Source organism: Triturus cristatus, chromosome 10 (assembly GCF_964204655.1).
Source record: "Triturus cristatus chromosome 10, aTriCri1.1, whole genome shotgun sequence".
Taxonomy (NCBI): Eukaryota; Metazoa; Chordata; class Amphibia; order Caudata; family Salamandridae; genus Triturus; species Triturus cristatus.
This window is the reverse complement of record NC_140593.1, coordinates 957,994,877-958,009,604: the sequence shown is the minus strand read 5'-3', so window position 1 is coordinate 958,009,604 and position 14,728 is coordinate 957,994,877. Positions and strand designations below refer to the sequence as shown.

Below are 14,728 nucleotides of genomic sequence, written 5' to 3'. Positions count from 1 at the left end.
CAATCCCCGCAGTAAGGAACCTGTCATGGTAGTTGAGGACAGTGGTGATGTTAAACTTATTGATGGAAAATTTCCTGAAGTTTTCTCTGAAGGTTAAGGTAAACTCAAAGGTTTCACACACTTAATAAAACTTAAGCAGAGTGCATTCTCTGTCAGACAAAGGCTCGGGAACATTCCTATTAATGTGAGGGAAGAGTTGGGTAAAGCCTTGAAAGAAATGTTAGATGGAGGTGTAATTGAAGAGGTGGAATCATCGGAATGGGTTTCTCTGATTGTCTTGGCACGTAAACCTGATAAATCGTTGAGAATATGTATTGACCGTAGAGCTTTAAATACTAACATTCTGGTTGACTGCCATCCGTTGCCAAATATCAAGGAGGTGGTAAGCATGCTTGGAGGTGCCACAATCTTCTTCACCCTCGACCTTCGATCTGCATATCATCAAATAGAACTGGCCAAGAAGTCACGCCATGTGACAGCTTTCATTACTCCCCAAGGATTGTTTCAATTCAAAAGAATGCCCTTTGGGTTAGCGTCGGCGGCCTCTGTCTTCCAGTGTTTCCAAGATGACATTCTTATATTTTCTGCAGATAAGAAAACTCATACCGATCATCTCAGAAATATGTGTGGTATCCTCTGAGAGTATGGGTTGCCTGTAAAAAAAAAAAGCAAAGTATATTAGGATTCGGTTGAATATTTAGGACATACTATATCCAAAGAGGGTGTGGTACCTAAAAAGTCTCTCATTGATGCCATTTTGAAAGCACCTGCTCCTGACTGCAAGGATAAACTTCTTTCCTTTTCAGGTTTATGTGAGTACTATAGAAAGTTTATCGTAAACTTTGCATCCAAAATGGAACCCTTAAGAGAACTCACAAGAAAAAATGCTGAATTTGTGTGGGGAGAAAAACAACAGAAAGCTTTTGACAGTATCAAGGCAGAAATGGTGGCTGCCTCCACTTTGAAACCTTACTGCATGAACAAGACATGTATACTCACTGTAGATGCAAGCCTTTATGGTTTGGGATGCGTCTTGTCTCAACGTGCGGGCAAGGAGCCGTGGAACTCCGCATTTGCCACCCGCACACTTAACCTCACTGAGAGCCTTTACGCTGTAATTGAAAGGGAATTGTTAGCCTGTGTCTGGGGAGTGGAATATTTCTAAAATTGTATTTGGGGTGCACGTTTCATTTGGGGACGGACCACAAGCCTTTGGTGTCAATTTTGTCTCCTGGAGGGGGTGTTAATGCTATTGCCCGCATAGCCAGATTAATGTCTCGTCTGCAAGAATACAGTTTTGCAGTGGAATATGTCCCCGAGAAAGTCAATGTTACTGCTGACTATCTGTCCAGACTACCCTGTAATGCTAGTGAAGTGTGTGACGATGAAGAAGTTGTTGCTAATATTGAGGAAATAGTGTCCGGAAAGTTTAGCTCAATCTCCGAAGAAATGTGGAAAAGTGCCATTCGTGGTGATGATATATTGTGTAAAGTCATTAAATACACCACGGAAGGTTGGCCCTCTAAAACTGAAATAGCTGCTGAACTATTTTCTTTTTGGAAACTCTCCAGTGAACTTGTTATCAAAGGAGATCTCCTTTTCAGACAAGGCAAAATGCATTCCACCTTTGTCTCTTTGTGACCATATATCATCTGTAGCTCACGAGAGTCATTTGGGAATGTCGTCCATGAAAAGATTAATCAGGTCTTTATTCTGGTGGCCTGGTTTAGACAGATTTGCAGATAGGATTATGAGGGAATGTCCAGAGTGCGTGAACAGTGAGAAAATGCTTAAGTGTGATCCTGCTCCCCTCATACCTGTTGAATGGTCAGATTTTCCTTGGCAGAAAGTAGGTTTTGACATTGCTGGCCCTTTTACATTTTTTGCCCCAAGACTGTAGATTTGCCTTGGTGATGGTCGATTATCACTCCAAATGGCCGGAAGTCAAGCTTGTACCTCATGCCAATTCTGAGAGTGTCATTGTATCCTTAAAGGAAGTTTTTGCCCGCGAAGGTTACCGTGAAGTTCTCATCACTGATAATGGTGTACAGGTGAGATCTCATGAGATGGCTGATTTCCTCTGTTTTTTTAATATTCGCCATGTCACCACGGCCTTGTACAAACCTCAAGGTAATGGCCAAGTAGAGAGATATAACAGAGTTCTTAAGCAAGATATTCTATGGGCAGGCAATTTTGGAGCTCGGTGGAAAGACAAGTTGAGAGAAAAATTATGGCTATACCGTATAACTTTTTATCACAAAAGAGAGTGAGAGAAAAAAGCAGCAAAGTTGCAATCTCCCAAATACTATATAGTCACTCAAGGCAACTGTTGTTTTACTGTTATCCCTCATGGGTATACAGTTTTTTTGAGAAGCCAGATATCATATCAAGTAATCCATGGACAAATCGAATGTCCTCTAGTCACTTTGTATGGTGGAATATCCCAAGATATTGGAGAAGACGCCTCACTCACTAATAGTGACATGCTTCATCATAGGCGTCTTTCCACACCCAGGTAAGATGTTACTACCTGGGCGGACTCAACCATAGATGTTCTGGGAGTTCTTATATACGATAACAACTGGTTAAGCAGGGAACCAGATACGTGATATATTAAAAGTACCTACGGGTATACCCAAATGTGGTACTTTATTCTTAGGGTACCCGTGGTATAGTTAAAATCGTGAGATGGGGTTCTTTTAAAAGCAATTTTTTCAAATATACCCTCTTTATAATGCCAACATGTTTCGGCCCTCGGTGCTAGCCCTATCGGGTCTGGGGCCTTCGTCAGGGCTGTAATATCTATTCCTTTATTAAAGGTCCCTGCCTTTTATTAAGCAAATATTCCATGCACAACAATCATGAGGCCTATTGCACTCACCTAAATTTTAGAAGACGATAATCAGTAGATTTTCTACAAGATAAAAGAGGATACAGACATATACAAACAGTTTAGTGGTTTTTGATAGTATACTATCACTATGATGTTCCTTTTATCATTTACATTTGCAACATCTATATACCCACTCAGACTAAGTGACTGTCTTTACTTGGTGTATTGAACAACCAAGGGGTCATTACCCGTGCTACTACCTCAGTGATTTTTATTTCCTCTGTGATTTCCGTCGGTACGTTATAATTGAAACAGTGTGGATCATAGTGATTTATCAGTAAAAAGAGGAAGAATCCCTGGAAGGTTCTCATTCATTTGTCACTCTGCACACAATCGCTCAATAGGTTCTATATAAATGGTTTTTACAAAATGTTGGCACACAAATTCCACCTCAAGCAAAAATATAATGCTATTAATATTTTATTTAAAAAAGTTGTTACTCTCTCTTTTGTCTTAAAAAAACCCACCGGGGTCTAAATTATGAACATCAATGCAATAAAAAAAATGTTTTTGTTTCATACAGTGTCACAATTCCTACAATACAATATCTTCATACTAAATCATTAAAAACATTAAAAGGCATGGACCCAAGAAGAGAACAGAAACAGTCAAAAATATCTGTTTACGAATGATCCAAAAACAATACACAATATATAAGGGGTCTTTAGTGGAAGGATTTCATTCTTATCTAAAGTGTTCCCTGTTTGTTTGGATTCTTGCTTAACACAGGCGTCGACGCGTTTCGGTGGTGTATCTGGCTTTATACGCAAAAACCACCTTCTTCAGGACAGAAAATTGATAACGGGTCTCTTTTCTCCACAATGTAGAGGTTATAGTGTCTATAGTGACATAGAGGCACTTTATACCAATATACCACAACAGGATACCATAGAAGTGATTAGGAACACATTGGAGACAACTGATACTATAGGGGCTAATAAGGAATTTATAGTAAAATGTGTTTCATTAGTACTCCTCAACAATATTTTTCTTTTCAAACAAGACCTATATATCCAACGGAAAGGTACCAGCATGGGCGCAACATGTGCGCTGAGCCTGGCCTGTATTTACGTTAGTTCATTTGAGGAAAAGCATATATATAACGAGATGCGTCCCTTTTTCGAAAATGTACGCAATTGGGTCCGGTTTATAGATGACATTTTCTTCATCTGGACGGGGCAAGAGGAAGAACTTGCTGAATTCCTCGAATGGATAAACTTAGGAGACAGGAACTTAAAATTTACAGCCCAATACAGTAAAAATAGAGTAGATTTTTGGGATATCAGTATAAAACATGAGAATGGACATCTGGAGGTAGAATTATTTTCGAAAGAAACAGACCGCAATACCTTACTACACTATAATAGTTATCACCTGAAATGTCAAAAAGATAACATACCGTTCGGGGAATTTCTTCGCCTTCGAAGAAATTGTACCTCAGTTGAGGATTTTTATAAACATGCAGAAAAGACTAAGAACAAGTTTAGGGAGAGAGGATACCCTAAAAAACTGATTAGCCATTCCTTAAAAAGGGCGAGATTTTATGATAGAGAAAACCTTTTAGTAAACACAAAGAAAGAGAACAAAATAGAAAAAATGGTAATGGTGAGTCAGTTTTCCAACATAAGTAATAAAGTGAAGAATATCATCAATCATAATTGGAAGATCCTCAATGATGGTGAGGAGGTAATCTTGCCGAAACCAATGTTTGCCTATAGAAAAAATAAAAATTTACGTAACACTTTTGTGCATACGTACAGAGAGGACAAGGGGGAAACACAACAAACTATCTTTATACTAAATGATGCATATAAAAACAAAACATTGCTTCTGGTGGGTGAGTACTCTATCGAGTGACAATCAGGGAAAACTCGGAGTAATAACATTACCAAAACAGAATCATAATGTGTTTGTTTTTAGAATATGAGAATAAGTAACATTGATTAAACATATATAAAAAAAGTAGAAAATCACTGTATCAACAATACAGCGAGCCTCTTAACTACGATGTACCGATGCTTTATTCCATAATTCTTTGATCCCCCACCTGTGTTTAGTGTGTGACTACAAGACGCCACCGTGACACACAAGACCCGCATGGTGCCCAATAGCATCATCCAGTAGGTGAGAACATAAATGATATACAACAAAAATATAAATACTAGCCTTGCTGGCATGACACAAGAAGAGGCACTGTTAGTATGGGAGTGGGTTAGATCCAGACCACGAATGTGTGTACCACTAAGCATGCTCGAGATAAGATCGAATAACACGCGTGTGAGTTAAGTAAAGTTGCACACAGTTCTATTGATATTGTGATAAATCGCTATGATCCACACTGTTTTCAATTATAACGTACCGACGGAAATCACAGAGGCAATAAAAATCACTGAGGTAGTAGCACGGGTAATGACCCCTTGGTTGTTCAATACACCAAGTAAAAACAATCACTTAGTCTGAGTGGGTATATAGATGTTGCAAATGTAAATGATAAAAGGAACATCATAGTGACAGTATACTATCAAAAACCACTAAACTGTTTGTATATGTCTGTATCCCCTTTTATCTTGTAGAAAATCTACTGGTTATCGTCTTCTAAAATTTGGGTGAGTGCAATAGGCCTCATGATTGTTGTGCGTGTAATATTTGCTTAATAAAAGGCAGGGACCTTTAATAAAGGAATAGATATTACAGCCCTGACGAAGGCCCCAGACCCGATAGGGCTAGTGCCGAGGGCCGAAACATGTTGGCATTATAAAGAGGGTATATTTGAAAAAAATTGCTTTCAAAAGAACCCCATCTCACGATTTTAACTATACCACAGGTACCCTAAGAATAAAGTACCACATTTGGGTATACCCGTAGGTACTTTTAATATATCACGTATCTGGTTCCCTGCTTAACCAGTTGTTATCTTATATAAGAACTCCCAGAACATCTTTGGTTGAGTCCGCCCAGGTAGTACCATCTTACCTGGGTGTGGAAAGACGCCTATGATGAAGCATGTCACTATTAGTGAGTTAGGCGTCTTCTCCAATATCTTGGGATATTCCACCATACTAAGTGACTAGAGGACATACGATTTGTCCAGGGATTACTTGATATGATATCTGGCTTCTCAAAAAAACTGTATACCCACGAGGGATAACAGTAAAACAACAGTTGCCTTGAGTGACAATATACTGTATAACTCCCCATTCAACCACTGAAGTCTCTCCCTTCCATTTACTTAAAGGGAGGGAACCTGTCTCCAAGTTGTACCCTTGGTGGTTTAAAAAGGCCATATATAACCACAGTTATGTGGTCGATAAAGAAGTTGTGGACCTCAAAGTGAAAGAGAAACAACAAAAATGTAAACATTATTATGATCTTCGCATGAAAGTGAAACAACCACGATTTATGGTTGGTGATTGGGTCAGGATACGCAAACCAGGTATTTTACTTAACGGTGTAATGAAATTTGGGAGACCCATCAAAATTGTCAAGGTCAATCGCAACAGCATTGTTACCCAAGATGGCAAAGTTTGGAATGTCAAAAGGGTAGCTAAATGTGTAAGTGTTCCTTCTTGAAATTGTTTCTTCTTATTGTTTTCCTAAGAGGGGAAATGTGTTACATTACTTGTATATTCCTTTCTTATTTATGTCCCTTTCCCTTTAATTCCCTTGTGTACTTTTGACCCTGGCACCTGCCATGCAGTTAACTGTGATTCCACCTAGAATTGGAATCTTCTTCATTCTGTTCTTGCCTTTATGCTGAACAGTACTGTGCCTTGTAGATGAAACATCTTTAACCTTGACCTGGATTGTCTGCCTCCTTTTTATGGATTTTACAGAAACCTATTAGCTTTACAATGCTTATTTAAAGTGAAGGTAATTTCCAAGGATTTTCTTCAATGGAATAATCGCCATATGAAGGCAGTTATGCATCCTTTTATGTCTAGATTTGAATTACTGATTTCAAAATACCCTGAGGGCCAGATTTATGTAGGTAATTGTTTGCGATTACCAAGTAGTGAATTTTTGCAATTCGCAATTTGGTTATCGCAAACACCCATGTACATTTTGTGGTTTACACATTTAGCGATTCCCAGTGGGTCACAAATAGACCTACCTCATGAATATTAATGAGGTTGGTCTCGGTTTGCAACCCATTGGGAATCTCAAAAACACAGGGCAGGGGGCCTGCTAGAGTCAGCAGACGACCATGCCTGTAACTGCTTTTAAATAATGCAATCTTTTTTTTTCAAATACAGCCCGTTTTCCTTAAAGGAAAGCAGGATGTGTTTCAAAAAGAAAAACGAAAAGTTTTCTTTTCATTTTTTAAGAGTGGGCAGTGGTCAGTAGGACCACTACCTGCTTTAAAAAAATGTTTTAACAAACATTCATAAAAGAAAGGAGTCCCTTGTGGACCCCATCCCATTTGAGAATGGGTGGGTTACCACCACCTAAGCAACTGTTTTTTGGCTGCAAAACATTCACACATATCACTGCGATTTGGTATTAGGAAGAGACGCCCTAAACATGCCCCTTCATAATAGCGAATCGCAAACCCAATTTGTGATTCGGTGATAGGCTACCAAATTGCAAATAGGGATTTGTACATTTCGAAAAGCTTTTTTGCGTTCGCAAACGGGCCAAGTCTGCGAATCGGCCCATTTGCGAAAACAAAAATGCTTTGTACATTGGCCCTAAATTGTTGATTTAGACTTTATTAAATTAATCTGTTATATGAGTTCTGAGCTGAGCAGGTACACATTACGTAAAGACACAGAGTAATCCTAATCCGTGCATTAAGGGCTTCACCTCTAAATCGACTCGACTATAATAACGTACCACTACCTATACATGCCTACATCATAAGTGTTAGCATTGCTGAGCTAGTTTATAGGTTAAGGTTCAGGAGTAGGGTTGGGCTAAGGTAAATGGTAGCAGTTAGCTTAGGGTTAGAGTTAAATTTAGGTTTACGGTTCCAGTGGGAGTGTGTTCAGACTTAGGGGCGATTACGATGTCGGTCAGAAACTTTCTGCCCGACACCATCTTGGAATCGGGAGCGACGACTCGCGGTCGGCTGTTCCGCCTGACTGATTACGATGTGATCCAACACTGTTCGGTCGGATTCCCATTGTTTCCTATGGGAGCTGGTAATCCATCCGACAACCGGCCATAACACAGGCTCCTATGGGGAAAAGACGTGTGTGAGGAAAACCCTGCACACTATTGCAGGCACCCCATGGCCCCTGTCACACAGTGCATAGCTTTTACAGGGGGGTCCCTTAGGTAACCCCTCAGCCACCAACCGGAGGCCTCAGGATGAAGGGGGCCCTGCCAGGGGCCCCCAATGTCACTTTCCGACTGCCTTTTCATGTCAGACAAGCTGACTCGGAAAGGCTGTTGGAAATCGACATTGTAATCCTGATGTCGGAAACGCTGTCCATAGGGCTGCATGATGCGGTTCCGACCGACACGAATACTCCTAGAGCCAGTCGGAACTGTTTCTGAATGATCGCATGGTTTACCTTTCCTACCTTGAACATCGTAATCGGTCGGTCGGAATTTAAACCGACTGAGTCGGTCCGAAGGGTTCTGACATGGTCTAGGAGAATCCGACTGTCGGTCGGAGCCTTTCCGACCGACATTGTAATCGGCCCCTTAGTCTTCAAACTGGTTTGGCTTAGGGGTAGATTTAGGTACGTTGTGGGTTTAATTATTAAGGATGTTGATAGAGGTAAATTTAGGTTAAGACTTAAAGCTTAAAGTAAGGTTCAGAGTTATACTTAGGGTTGGGGTAAGTGTACAAGGCCCTAGTCTTACCAGGGTTAAGGGTGGGATTATGGTCGACATAACTATTTTGACAATGTAGGGATTTTGATGAAGTTTCTGAGTAGTTCATATGCTTACAGAGTTGATAAAGTGGTAAGCACTTGTAATGGTAAAAAGAATGTGGCATCTGAGGTTGTAATAATTAAACATTTGTTGTTTTTTTTGTGAAAAAATCATACTGTGGTTTGGATTCACACTTTGATTCCAAAAACACATTTACAGAACCCAACTTTTTGGGATAAAATAATTTTGGAAATCTTCCAGCTTTTATCCTACTCTAAATAAATTGCAGAACATCAGAGGTGCGCCTCAATGAACCTTGAAGGTGAGAACATGGTCTCATTTGTAGATGGTTTTGATTTCACCATTAAATAGAATTTATTGTCAGAATATCATATAGTAACACTGACAATGATAACATTTATGAAAGGCTATTCAGGGTGCATCGGCAGGGAAGCTACTTCTTTACACATTATTTTCTTTTGCAGAATTATCTCATACTTGTACTGGCAGATCATACAAGGAAGAAAGATCATGGTCAAGCTCTTGCAGGAACAGATTGCCAATGTATGTTCCATTTCCACTTTTTACCAATAAATGTCTGTAAGTGTATACATTTCCCTGAATCTGCTGCTTCTGCTTTTGTGTAAATCAATGTATCTAAAGAATGTGTGCTCACTAGATTAAGAAAGCACTGATTACCCAAATATCTACAAAATATTATAAAACCACAAGAAATCAGAGGCTCACGTTTGTTGTGTTAATCCATGGCCTTTTTGTGTTTTTGTGAATGAGTGCCACATGTTTGTCTAATACATTTACGAGAATCCAGAAAGCACTATGCTTTACAGAAAACCATGCTAAAATGTTCATTGCTGTATTGTGTTTTGGCTTTCTAATTGGTGGGATTGATTGTTGCACCATGAGTGCATGTGACACTAATTGTTTGGTCTCCAGCTGGCACGCAAAGCTGGATGGCTGCTCCATGCAGAGTCAACCATGAGTCACCCTTTGCCAGGTCAGTGCATGAGTAGCTCATCTAGTTTTTCTTTGCCTTTAGGTACTCATAGTTCTGGCTTTACATAGGTATAAACAGGATGAAATGTAACAGAAGCAGCACCAAGTCAGTCATGCCTCCTCTATCATTGACAGTCTACCAACACTGTGCTATGTAGCAACAGAATCATCACAGTTGAAATCCCATTCACTAGTATTGTGTCCTAAATTGAAAGGACAGATTGAGGGAGGTGGTATTTGGGGGCCTGATGGTAAAGTAAACCCACAAGGGTAGATCTCCAATATTTAGGCTGATCTCCTAATACTGACAATGGAAAGATGGAAACAAGTGAGCAAAGGCAGTAGGTGTTCTGTTGTGGAAACAATCTTCTACAGGATTAAGGATGATTTGCCCCTCATGCTTTGCAAGTGGTCAGTAGTGACAAGGTTCCCAGTGTTTAGTGCTCCCATGGTCCCTACAGAGCAACAGGTGAGGTGGCAGAACACAGAATGTTAGTCCCACTCCTCAGGTGGGCAAAGAAGGCCCATTTCAGAGAGTGAGGCACCTTGCTGGTCTCTGAGCAAAGTAAGAAATAAATAGGAGTAAGAATGGTAGGTTGTTAGCTATAGTAAAGTCACAGTGCAGCCTAACTGTGGGTCTACAGAATAAAATAAGCCAGATGATGAAAAAAAATTGAAGCGGAGCGTGGGGAAACCAAATAAAGGGCAATTAGCCTAGACGTCATCCAAACAAAACTACAGGTAAAAGCAAATCACCGTAGCTTTATCAACAAGGTAACACAAACATGGATTGGCTTGGTTACTACAGAGGGACTCATGTACCTGCACTATTCAAACAGAATGAGCAAGAATGATGAAGCCAAGCAGTCATGAGTTAAGAGTTTCTTATCTTAAGGTGGTGTAACGCCCTGAACGTCTCAGGATCGTTTAACAGACACGATAATGAGAACGCAACCACTTGTGAAGGTTTAGTTATTTTAATGAAGGCAAAAATAATACAAGGAATAAACAAAGGTTATAGTCACTGGAATCCTCCAGGCTAAGTACGTTACCAGCCCACAGCACGGATGGTCCTAACCGTCCTCTGCATATACGCCGATCCCGGGGTATGCCAACAGAGGGCAGAAATGAAATGGCCGACAATGCCAATCGGTAGGCTGCGAGGGGCACGAAGAGTGTTGGGGAGAATCGAGGAGTCAGGGAAACACCCAGCCGGGGTCTCTACCTGAAGGGAGCAGCCGCTCAACCTCTTCCTCAGACTGCACCGGGACGCGGAGTCACCTCCTGGTGATGCGTCACCGATACCCCAATCACAAGCAAAGAAGACTGAACCGAGAGCAGCCGCTCGATCGATCCTGTGGACTTCCGAGTCTGTAACGCGGCAAACACCTCCTGGTGTGCGTTACAGCTGGCAGTCCCTGTGTCTCTGGTCGGGCTGGGAGTTACGACTCCAACCAGCAAAAGCACCACTGCGCTTTGACTCAGCCGAGTCAAAAGGCGAAGCTCAATGGTTATCCGGTAGAGCTTCCGGGTCCTTCACAGGTGACGATGGGGCAAGACACGGCCCAGGGAGTAACGACTCGACCTACCTCCGTTCTTGCCTTACTGGAGCACCACTCCGGAACACTGCTCTACACTAAGCAGGTACGTCGGTGTAAACACAATATCCGACAGCGTTGTACCTCCCGGTTCCTCCCTTTATAGGGCGTGTTTTCCTTGAGTTATGTAACAGCTCTCCTGTTTACATAAGGGCGTGTTTTCCTTGAGTTATGTAACAGCTCTCCTGTTTACATAAGGGCGTGTTTTCCTTGAGTTATGTAACAGCTCTCCTGTTTACATAAGGGCGTGTTTTCCTTGAGTTATGTAACAGCTCTCCTGTTTACATAAGGGCGTGTTTTCCTTGAGTTATGTAACAGCTCTCCTGTTTACATAACCTCTCAACCGCTAAGCATCCTGGGAGATGTAGTCCGTTTTCGCTGGTTACCGTTTTCCTCCCCTCGCATGACAGGAATTCTTGACAGGTGGGCTGTGAAAACAGTAGTCATCCTTGGCCAAAAATATGTCTACATAAATGCTGAATCCCTTGAGTTACAGAGGACCATACCATACAATCTAAGTCATCCATACTTTTAAACATGAACAGTAAAGTATCTACCTGGGTTAAGGTTAAGAGTAACCAGCAGATCAATCAATCAATCATAACGTCTTTTAACGTGCAACTTATCACCCCCGGGAGTCTTCAGGTGCTGGGGTTCTGTGAGCCTCGGTTAGGTGGCTGTGGTAGTCGAAGAGCCAGGTCTTGAGCTTCTTCTTGAAGTCCTCCAGTGAGGGGGATCTGCGTAGGTGGAGGTCTTTCCAAGACCTGGCGGTAAGGTAGGAGAAGGAACGACCTCTTCAGCGGCATCGGTGGATGCAGGAGATGTGAGCTAGGGCTTGTGTAGAAGAGTGGAGCTTCCCTGATCGGCTGGTGAAACGGCAGGCGGTTGTTGATGTAGGGGGGTCTGAAATTGTGGAGGGCTTTGTAGGCGTGAGTGAGAAGGTTAAAAAGGCTTTTTTCCTAGACAGGGAGCCAGTGGAGGGCTCTGAGGTGGGAGGGAGGTGCTGGTTCTTCTGGGGAGGTTGAGGATGAGTCTAGCTGTTGAGTTCTGAATGGTCTGGAGGCGGCTCAGGAGCTGTTTGGTGGTTTCGACGTAGAGTGCATTGTTGTAGTCGAGTCGGCTGGAAACGAGGGCCTGGGTGATTGTCTTCCTGGTCTAGACGAGGATCCATCGGAAATCTTGCAGAGCATGCGGAGGGTGTGGAAGCAGGCAGATGCGGCAGCGTTGATCTGCTGCTTCATGCTCAGTTGGATGTCCAGTATGATTCTGAGGGGGCATGTATGGCTGGTGGGGTGGGAGAGAGCCAAGTGCCTTAGGCAACCAGGTGCCGTCCCAAGGGGAGGGCTTGTTTCCGAAGATGAGGACCACTGTTTTGTCCGAGTTCAGTTTTAGGCAGTTGGCCTTCATTCAGGTGACAATGTTGGTCCTGGTGTTATGGAAGTTGGTCTTGGTGGTGTCAGTGTCTTCTGTGAGGGAGAGGATGAGATAGGTGTCATCAGTGTACAAGATGATATTGAGTCCGTTGGTGCGTGCGATGTCTACAAGAGGTGTCATGTAGGTGTTGAAGAGGGTGGGGCTGAGGGAGGAGTCCTGGGGTATGCCTCAGATGAAGTCTTTGTGTGTAGAGGAGAAGGGAGGTATGTGGATCGTCATGTTTAGCAGGAACGGTAGTAGGAGATCCAGTTGAGTGCGTTGCCTTGAATGCCAATGTGCTGGAGTCTGCTGATGAGGGTGTGGTATGAGACAGTGTTGTAGGCTGCCGAGAGGTCGAGGAGGAGGAGGGCTCCCGTTCCACCTATTTCGAGGAAGCGTCTGATGTCATCCATTGCAGCGATCAGGGCAATCTCTGTGCTGTGGTTGGCCCGGAAGCCAGATTGGTAGGGGTCAATCAAGCAGATTGTTTTCTTCTAGATAGTCCAGGACCTTGGCGGGTAAGGGAAGTAGCGAGATAGGATGGTAGTTTTTTAGTTTGTTGGTGTTGACAAAGGGATTCTTCAAGAGGAGCTTGACATCCGCGTGCTTCCGGCATCGAGAATGGTGGCTGTGGTGATGGATTTGTTGAAGATTTCTGTGAGGACGCTGCCGATGATCTCCATTCCTAGGTTGTAGATGTGGAGCAGGCAGGGGTTGATGGGGGCTCCGAAGTGGATGGAGTTCATGATGGAAATGGTGTCTTCAGTCATGAGTAGCTTCCAGTTGATGATTTGGTGGGAGTGGGGGGCACTGGTTTGGGTGCGGAGGTGGTTGATGTTGGTGGGTTGCGGGTCAAAGTTGCTGTAGATGTTGGTGATCTTGTGGTGAAAGTAGTGCACCAAAGTGTCGCAGAGGGCTTGAGAGGGGTGGATCGTGTTCTTGGTGGTGGTGGAGCAGGAGAATTATCTGACGATGCTGAAGATGTCCTTGGTGTGATTGGCGCTTGCCTCAATGCGGTTGGCTTCTTTCTTGGCCTCCCTGAGACAGTGAACATACCAAAATTCTGGAGACAGAACCAATGAATGGCCAATGGATAGTCTACTGAACAAGGGTCTGTCATGGCTCAGAAGCACAGTACGCCACAGCTTTGTGTGAGTCATAGACTTAAAATTTACACGGAGACTGAATATTTTGGAAAGGAGCCATGACAAAGACTGAATCATATAAAGATGAGGCCATAATAACCATCAATCCTTTATAAAGAAGACTGAAAAACAAATACACTTTGCCTTGAATACAAACTCTTTTATAATTGGTAAAAGGAAATCCGACTCATGGAGCCGCTAACGCCTGATCCACCACGTCTGCAGGCAGGGACATCAAGCCCCATAATTCCCAGTGCCAGGAGGCACAGTCGCTGACCTTTTTGCACCCGGAGGCTTGAAAGCATTTCATGGCTCCCGCAGCGCGGGAGCTGCCAATGCCTGAGACACCACTTCTGCGTGGGGGGACATGAAGCCCCATAATTCCCAGCGCCAGGAGGTGTCGACGCTGCCCTTTCTGCACCAAGAGGTGCCTAAAAGCATTTTGCGGCTCCCGCAGTGCCAAAGCCTGAGCGACCACTTATGCGTGGTGGGACATCAAGCCCCATAATTCCCAGCGGCAGGATGCGCTTAAAAGCATTTTGAGGCTCCCGAGGCGCTACACGCACGCGGGCTTGCCTGGGCCGCACCCGAGCGAAACAGGGGCTGATTGCAAACTAAAAGGCAATTCTCCAATGGACAAAGGAACTAAGAAAACTCATTCAACTGGGAATACCTCAAGGACCCGGTTGGGAGGAGGGAGGGATAATGCATTACATGAACTAGATAACAATGTTGATAACAATGTAGACAAATTCAGTAGAATTGTACAAGAGGCTTTGACACCCATCTTAGTTAGATTAGCCAGTATTGAAGAACAGCTTGCCCGAGTCCTAATGGGTCTA

The 14,728-nt window shown here is 42.9% G+C and overlaps 1 protein-coding gene across 1 annotated transcript in view; it reads left to right on the top strand.

Annotated features, from left to right (window-relative positions):
• Nucleotides 1-14,728, top strand: part of TMC5 (transmembrane channel like 5) — a 524,224-nt gene that overhangs the window by 472,395 nt on the left and 37,101 nt on the right. The window contains exon 19 of the mRNA XM_085628842.1: nucleotides 9,202-9,280. Within this exon, the coding sequence (XP_085484968.1) occupies nucleotides 9,202-9,280 (79 nt within the window). The remainder of the gene's footprint in view (nucleotides 1-9,201; nucleotides 9,281-14,728) is intronic.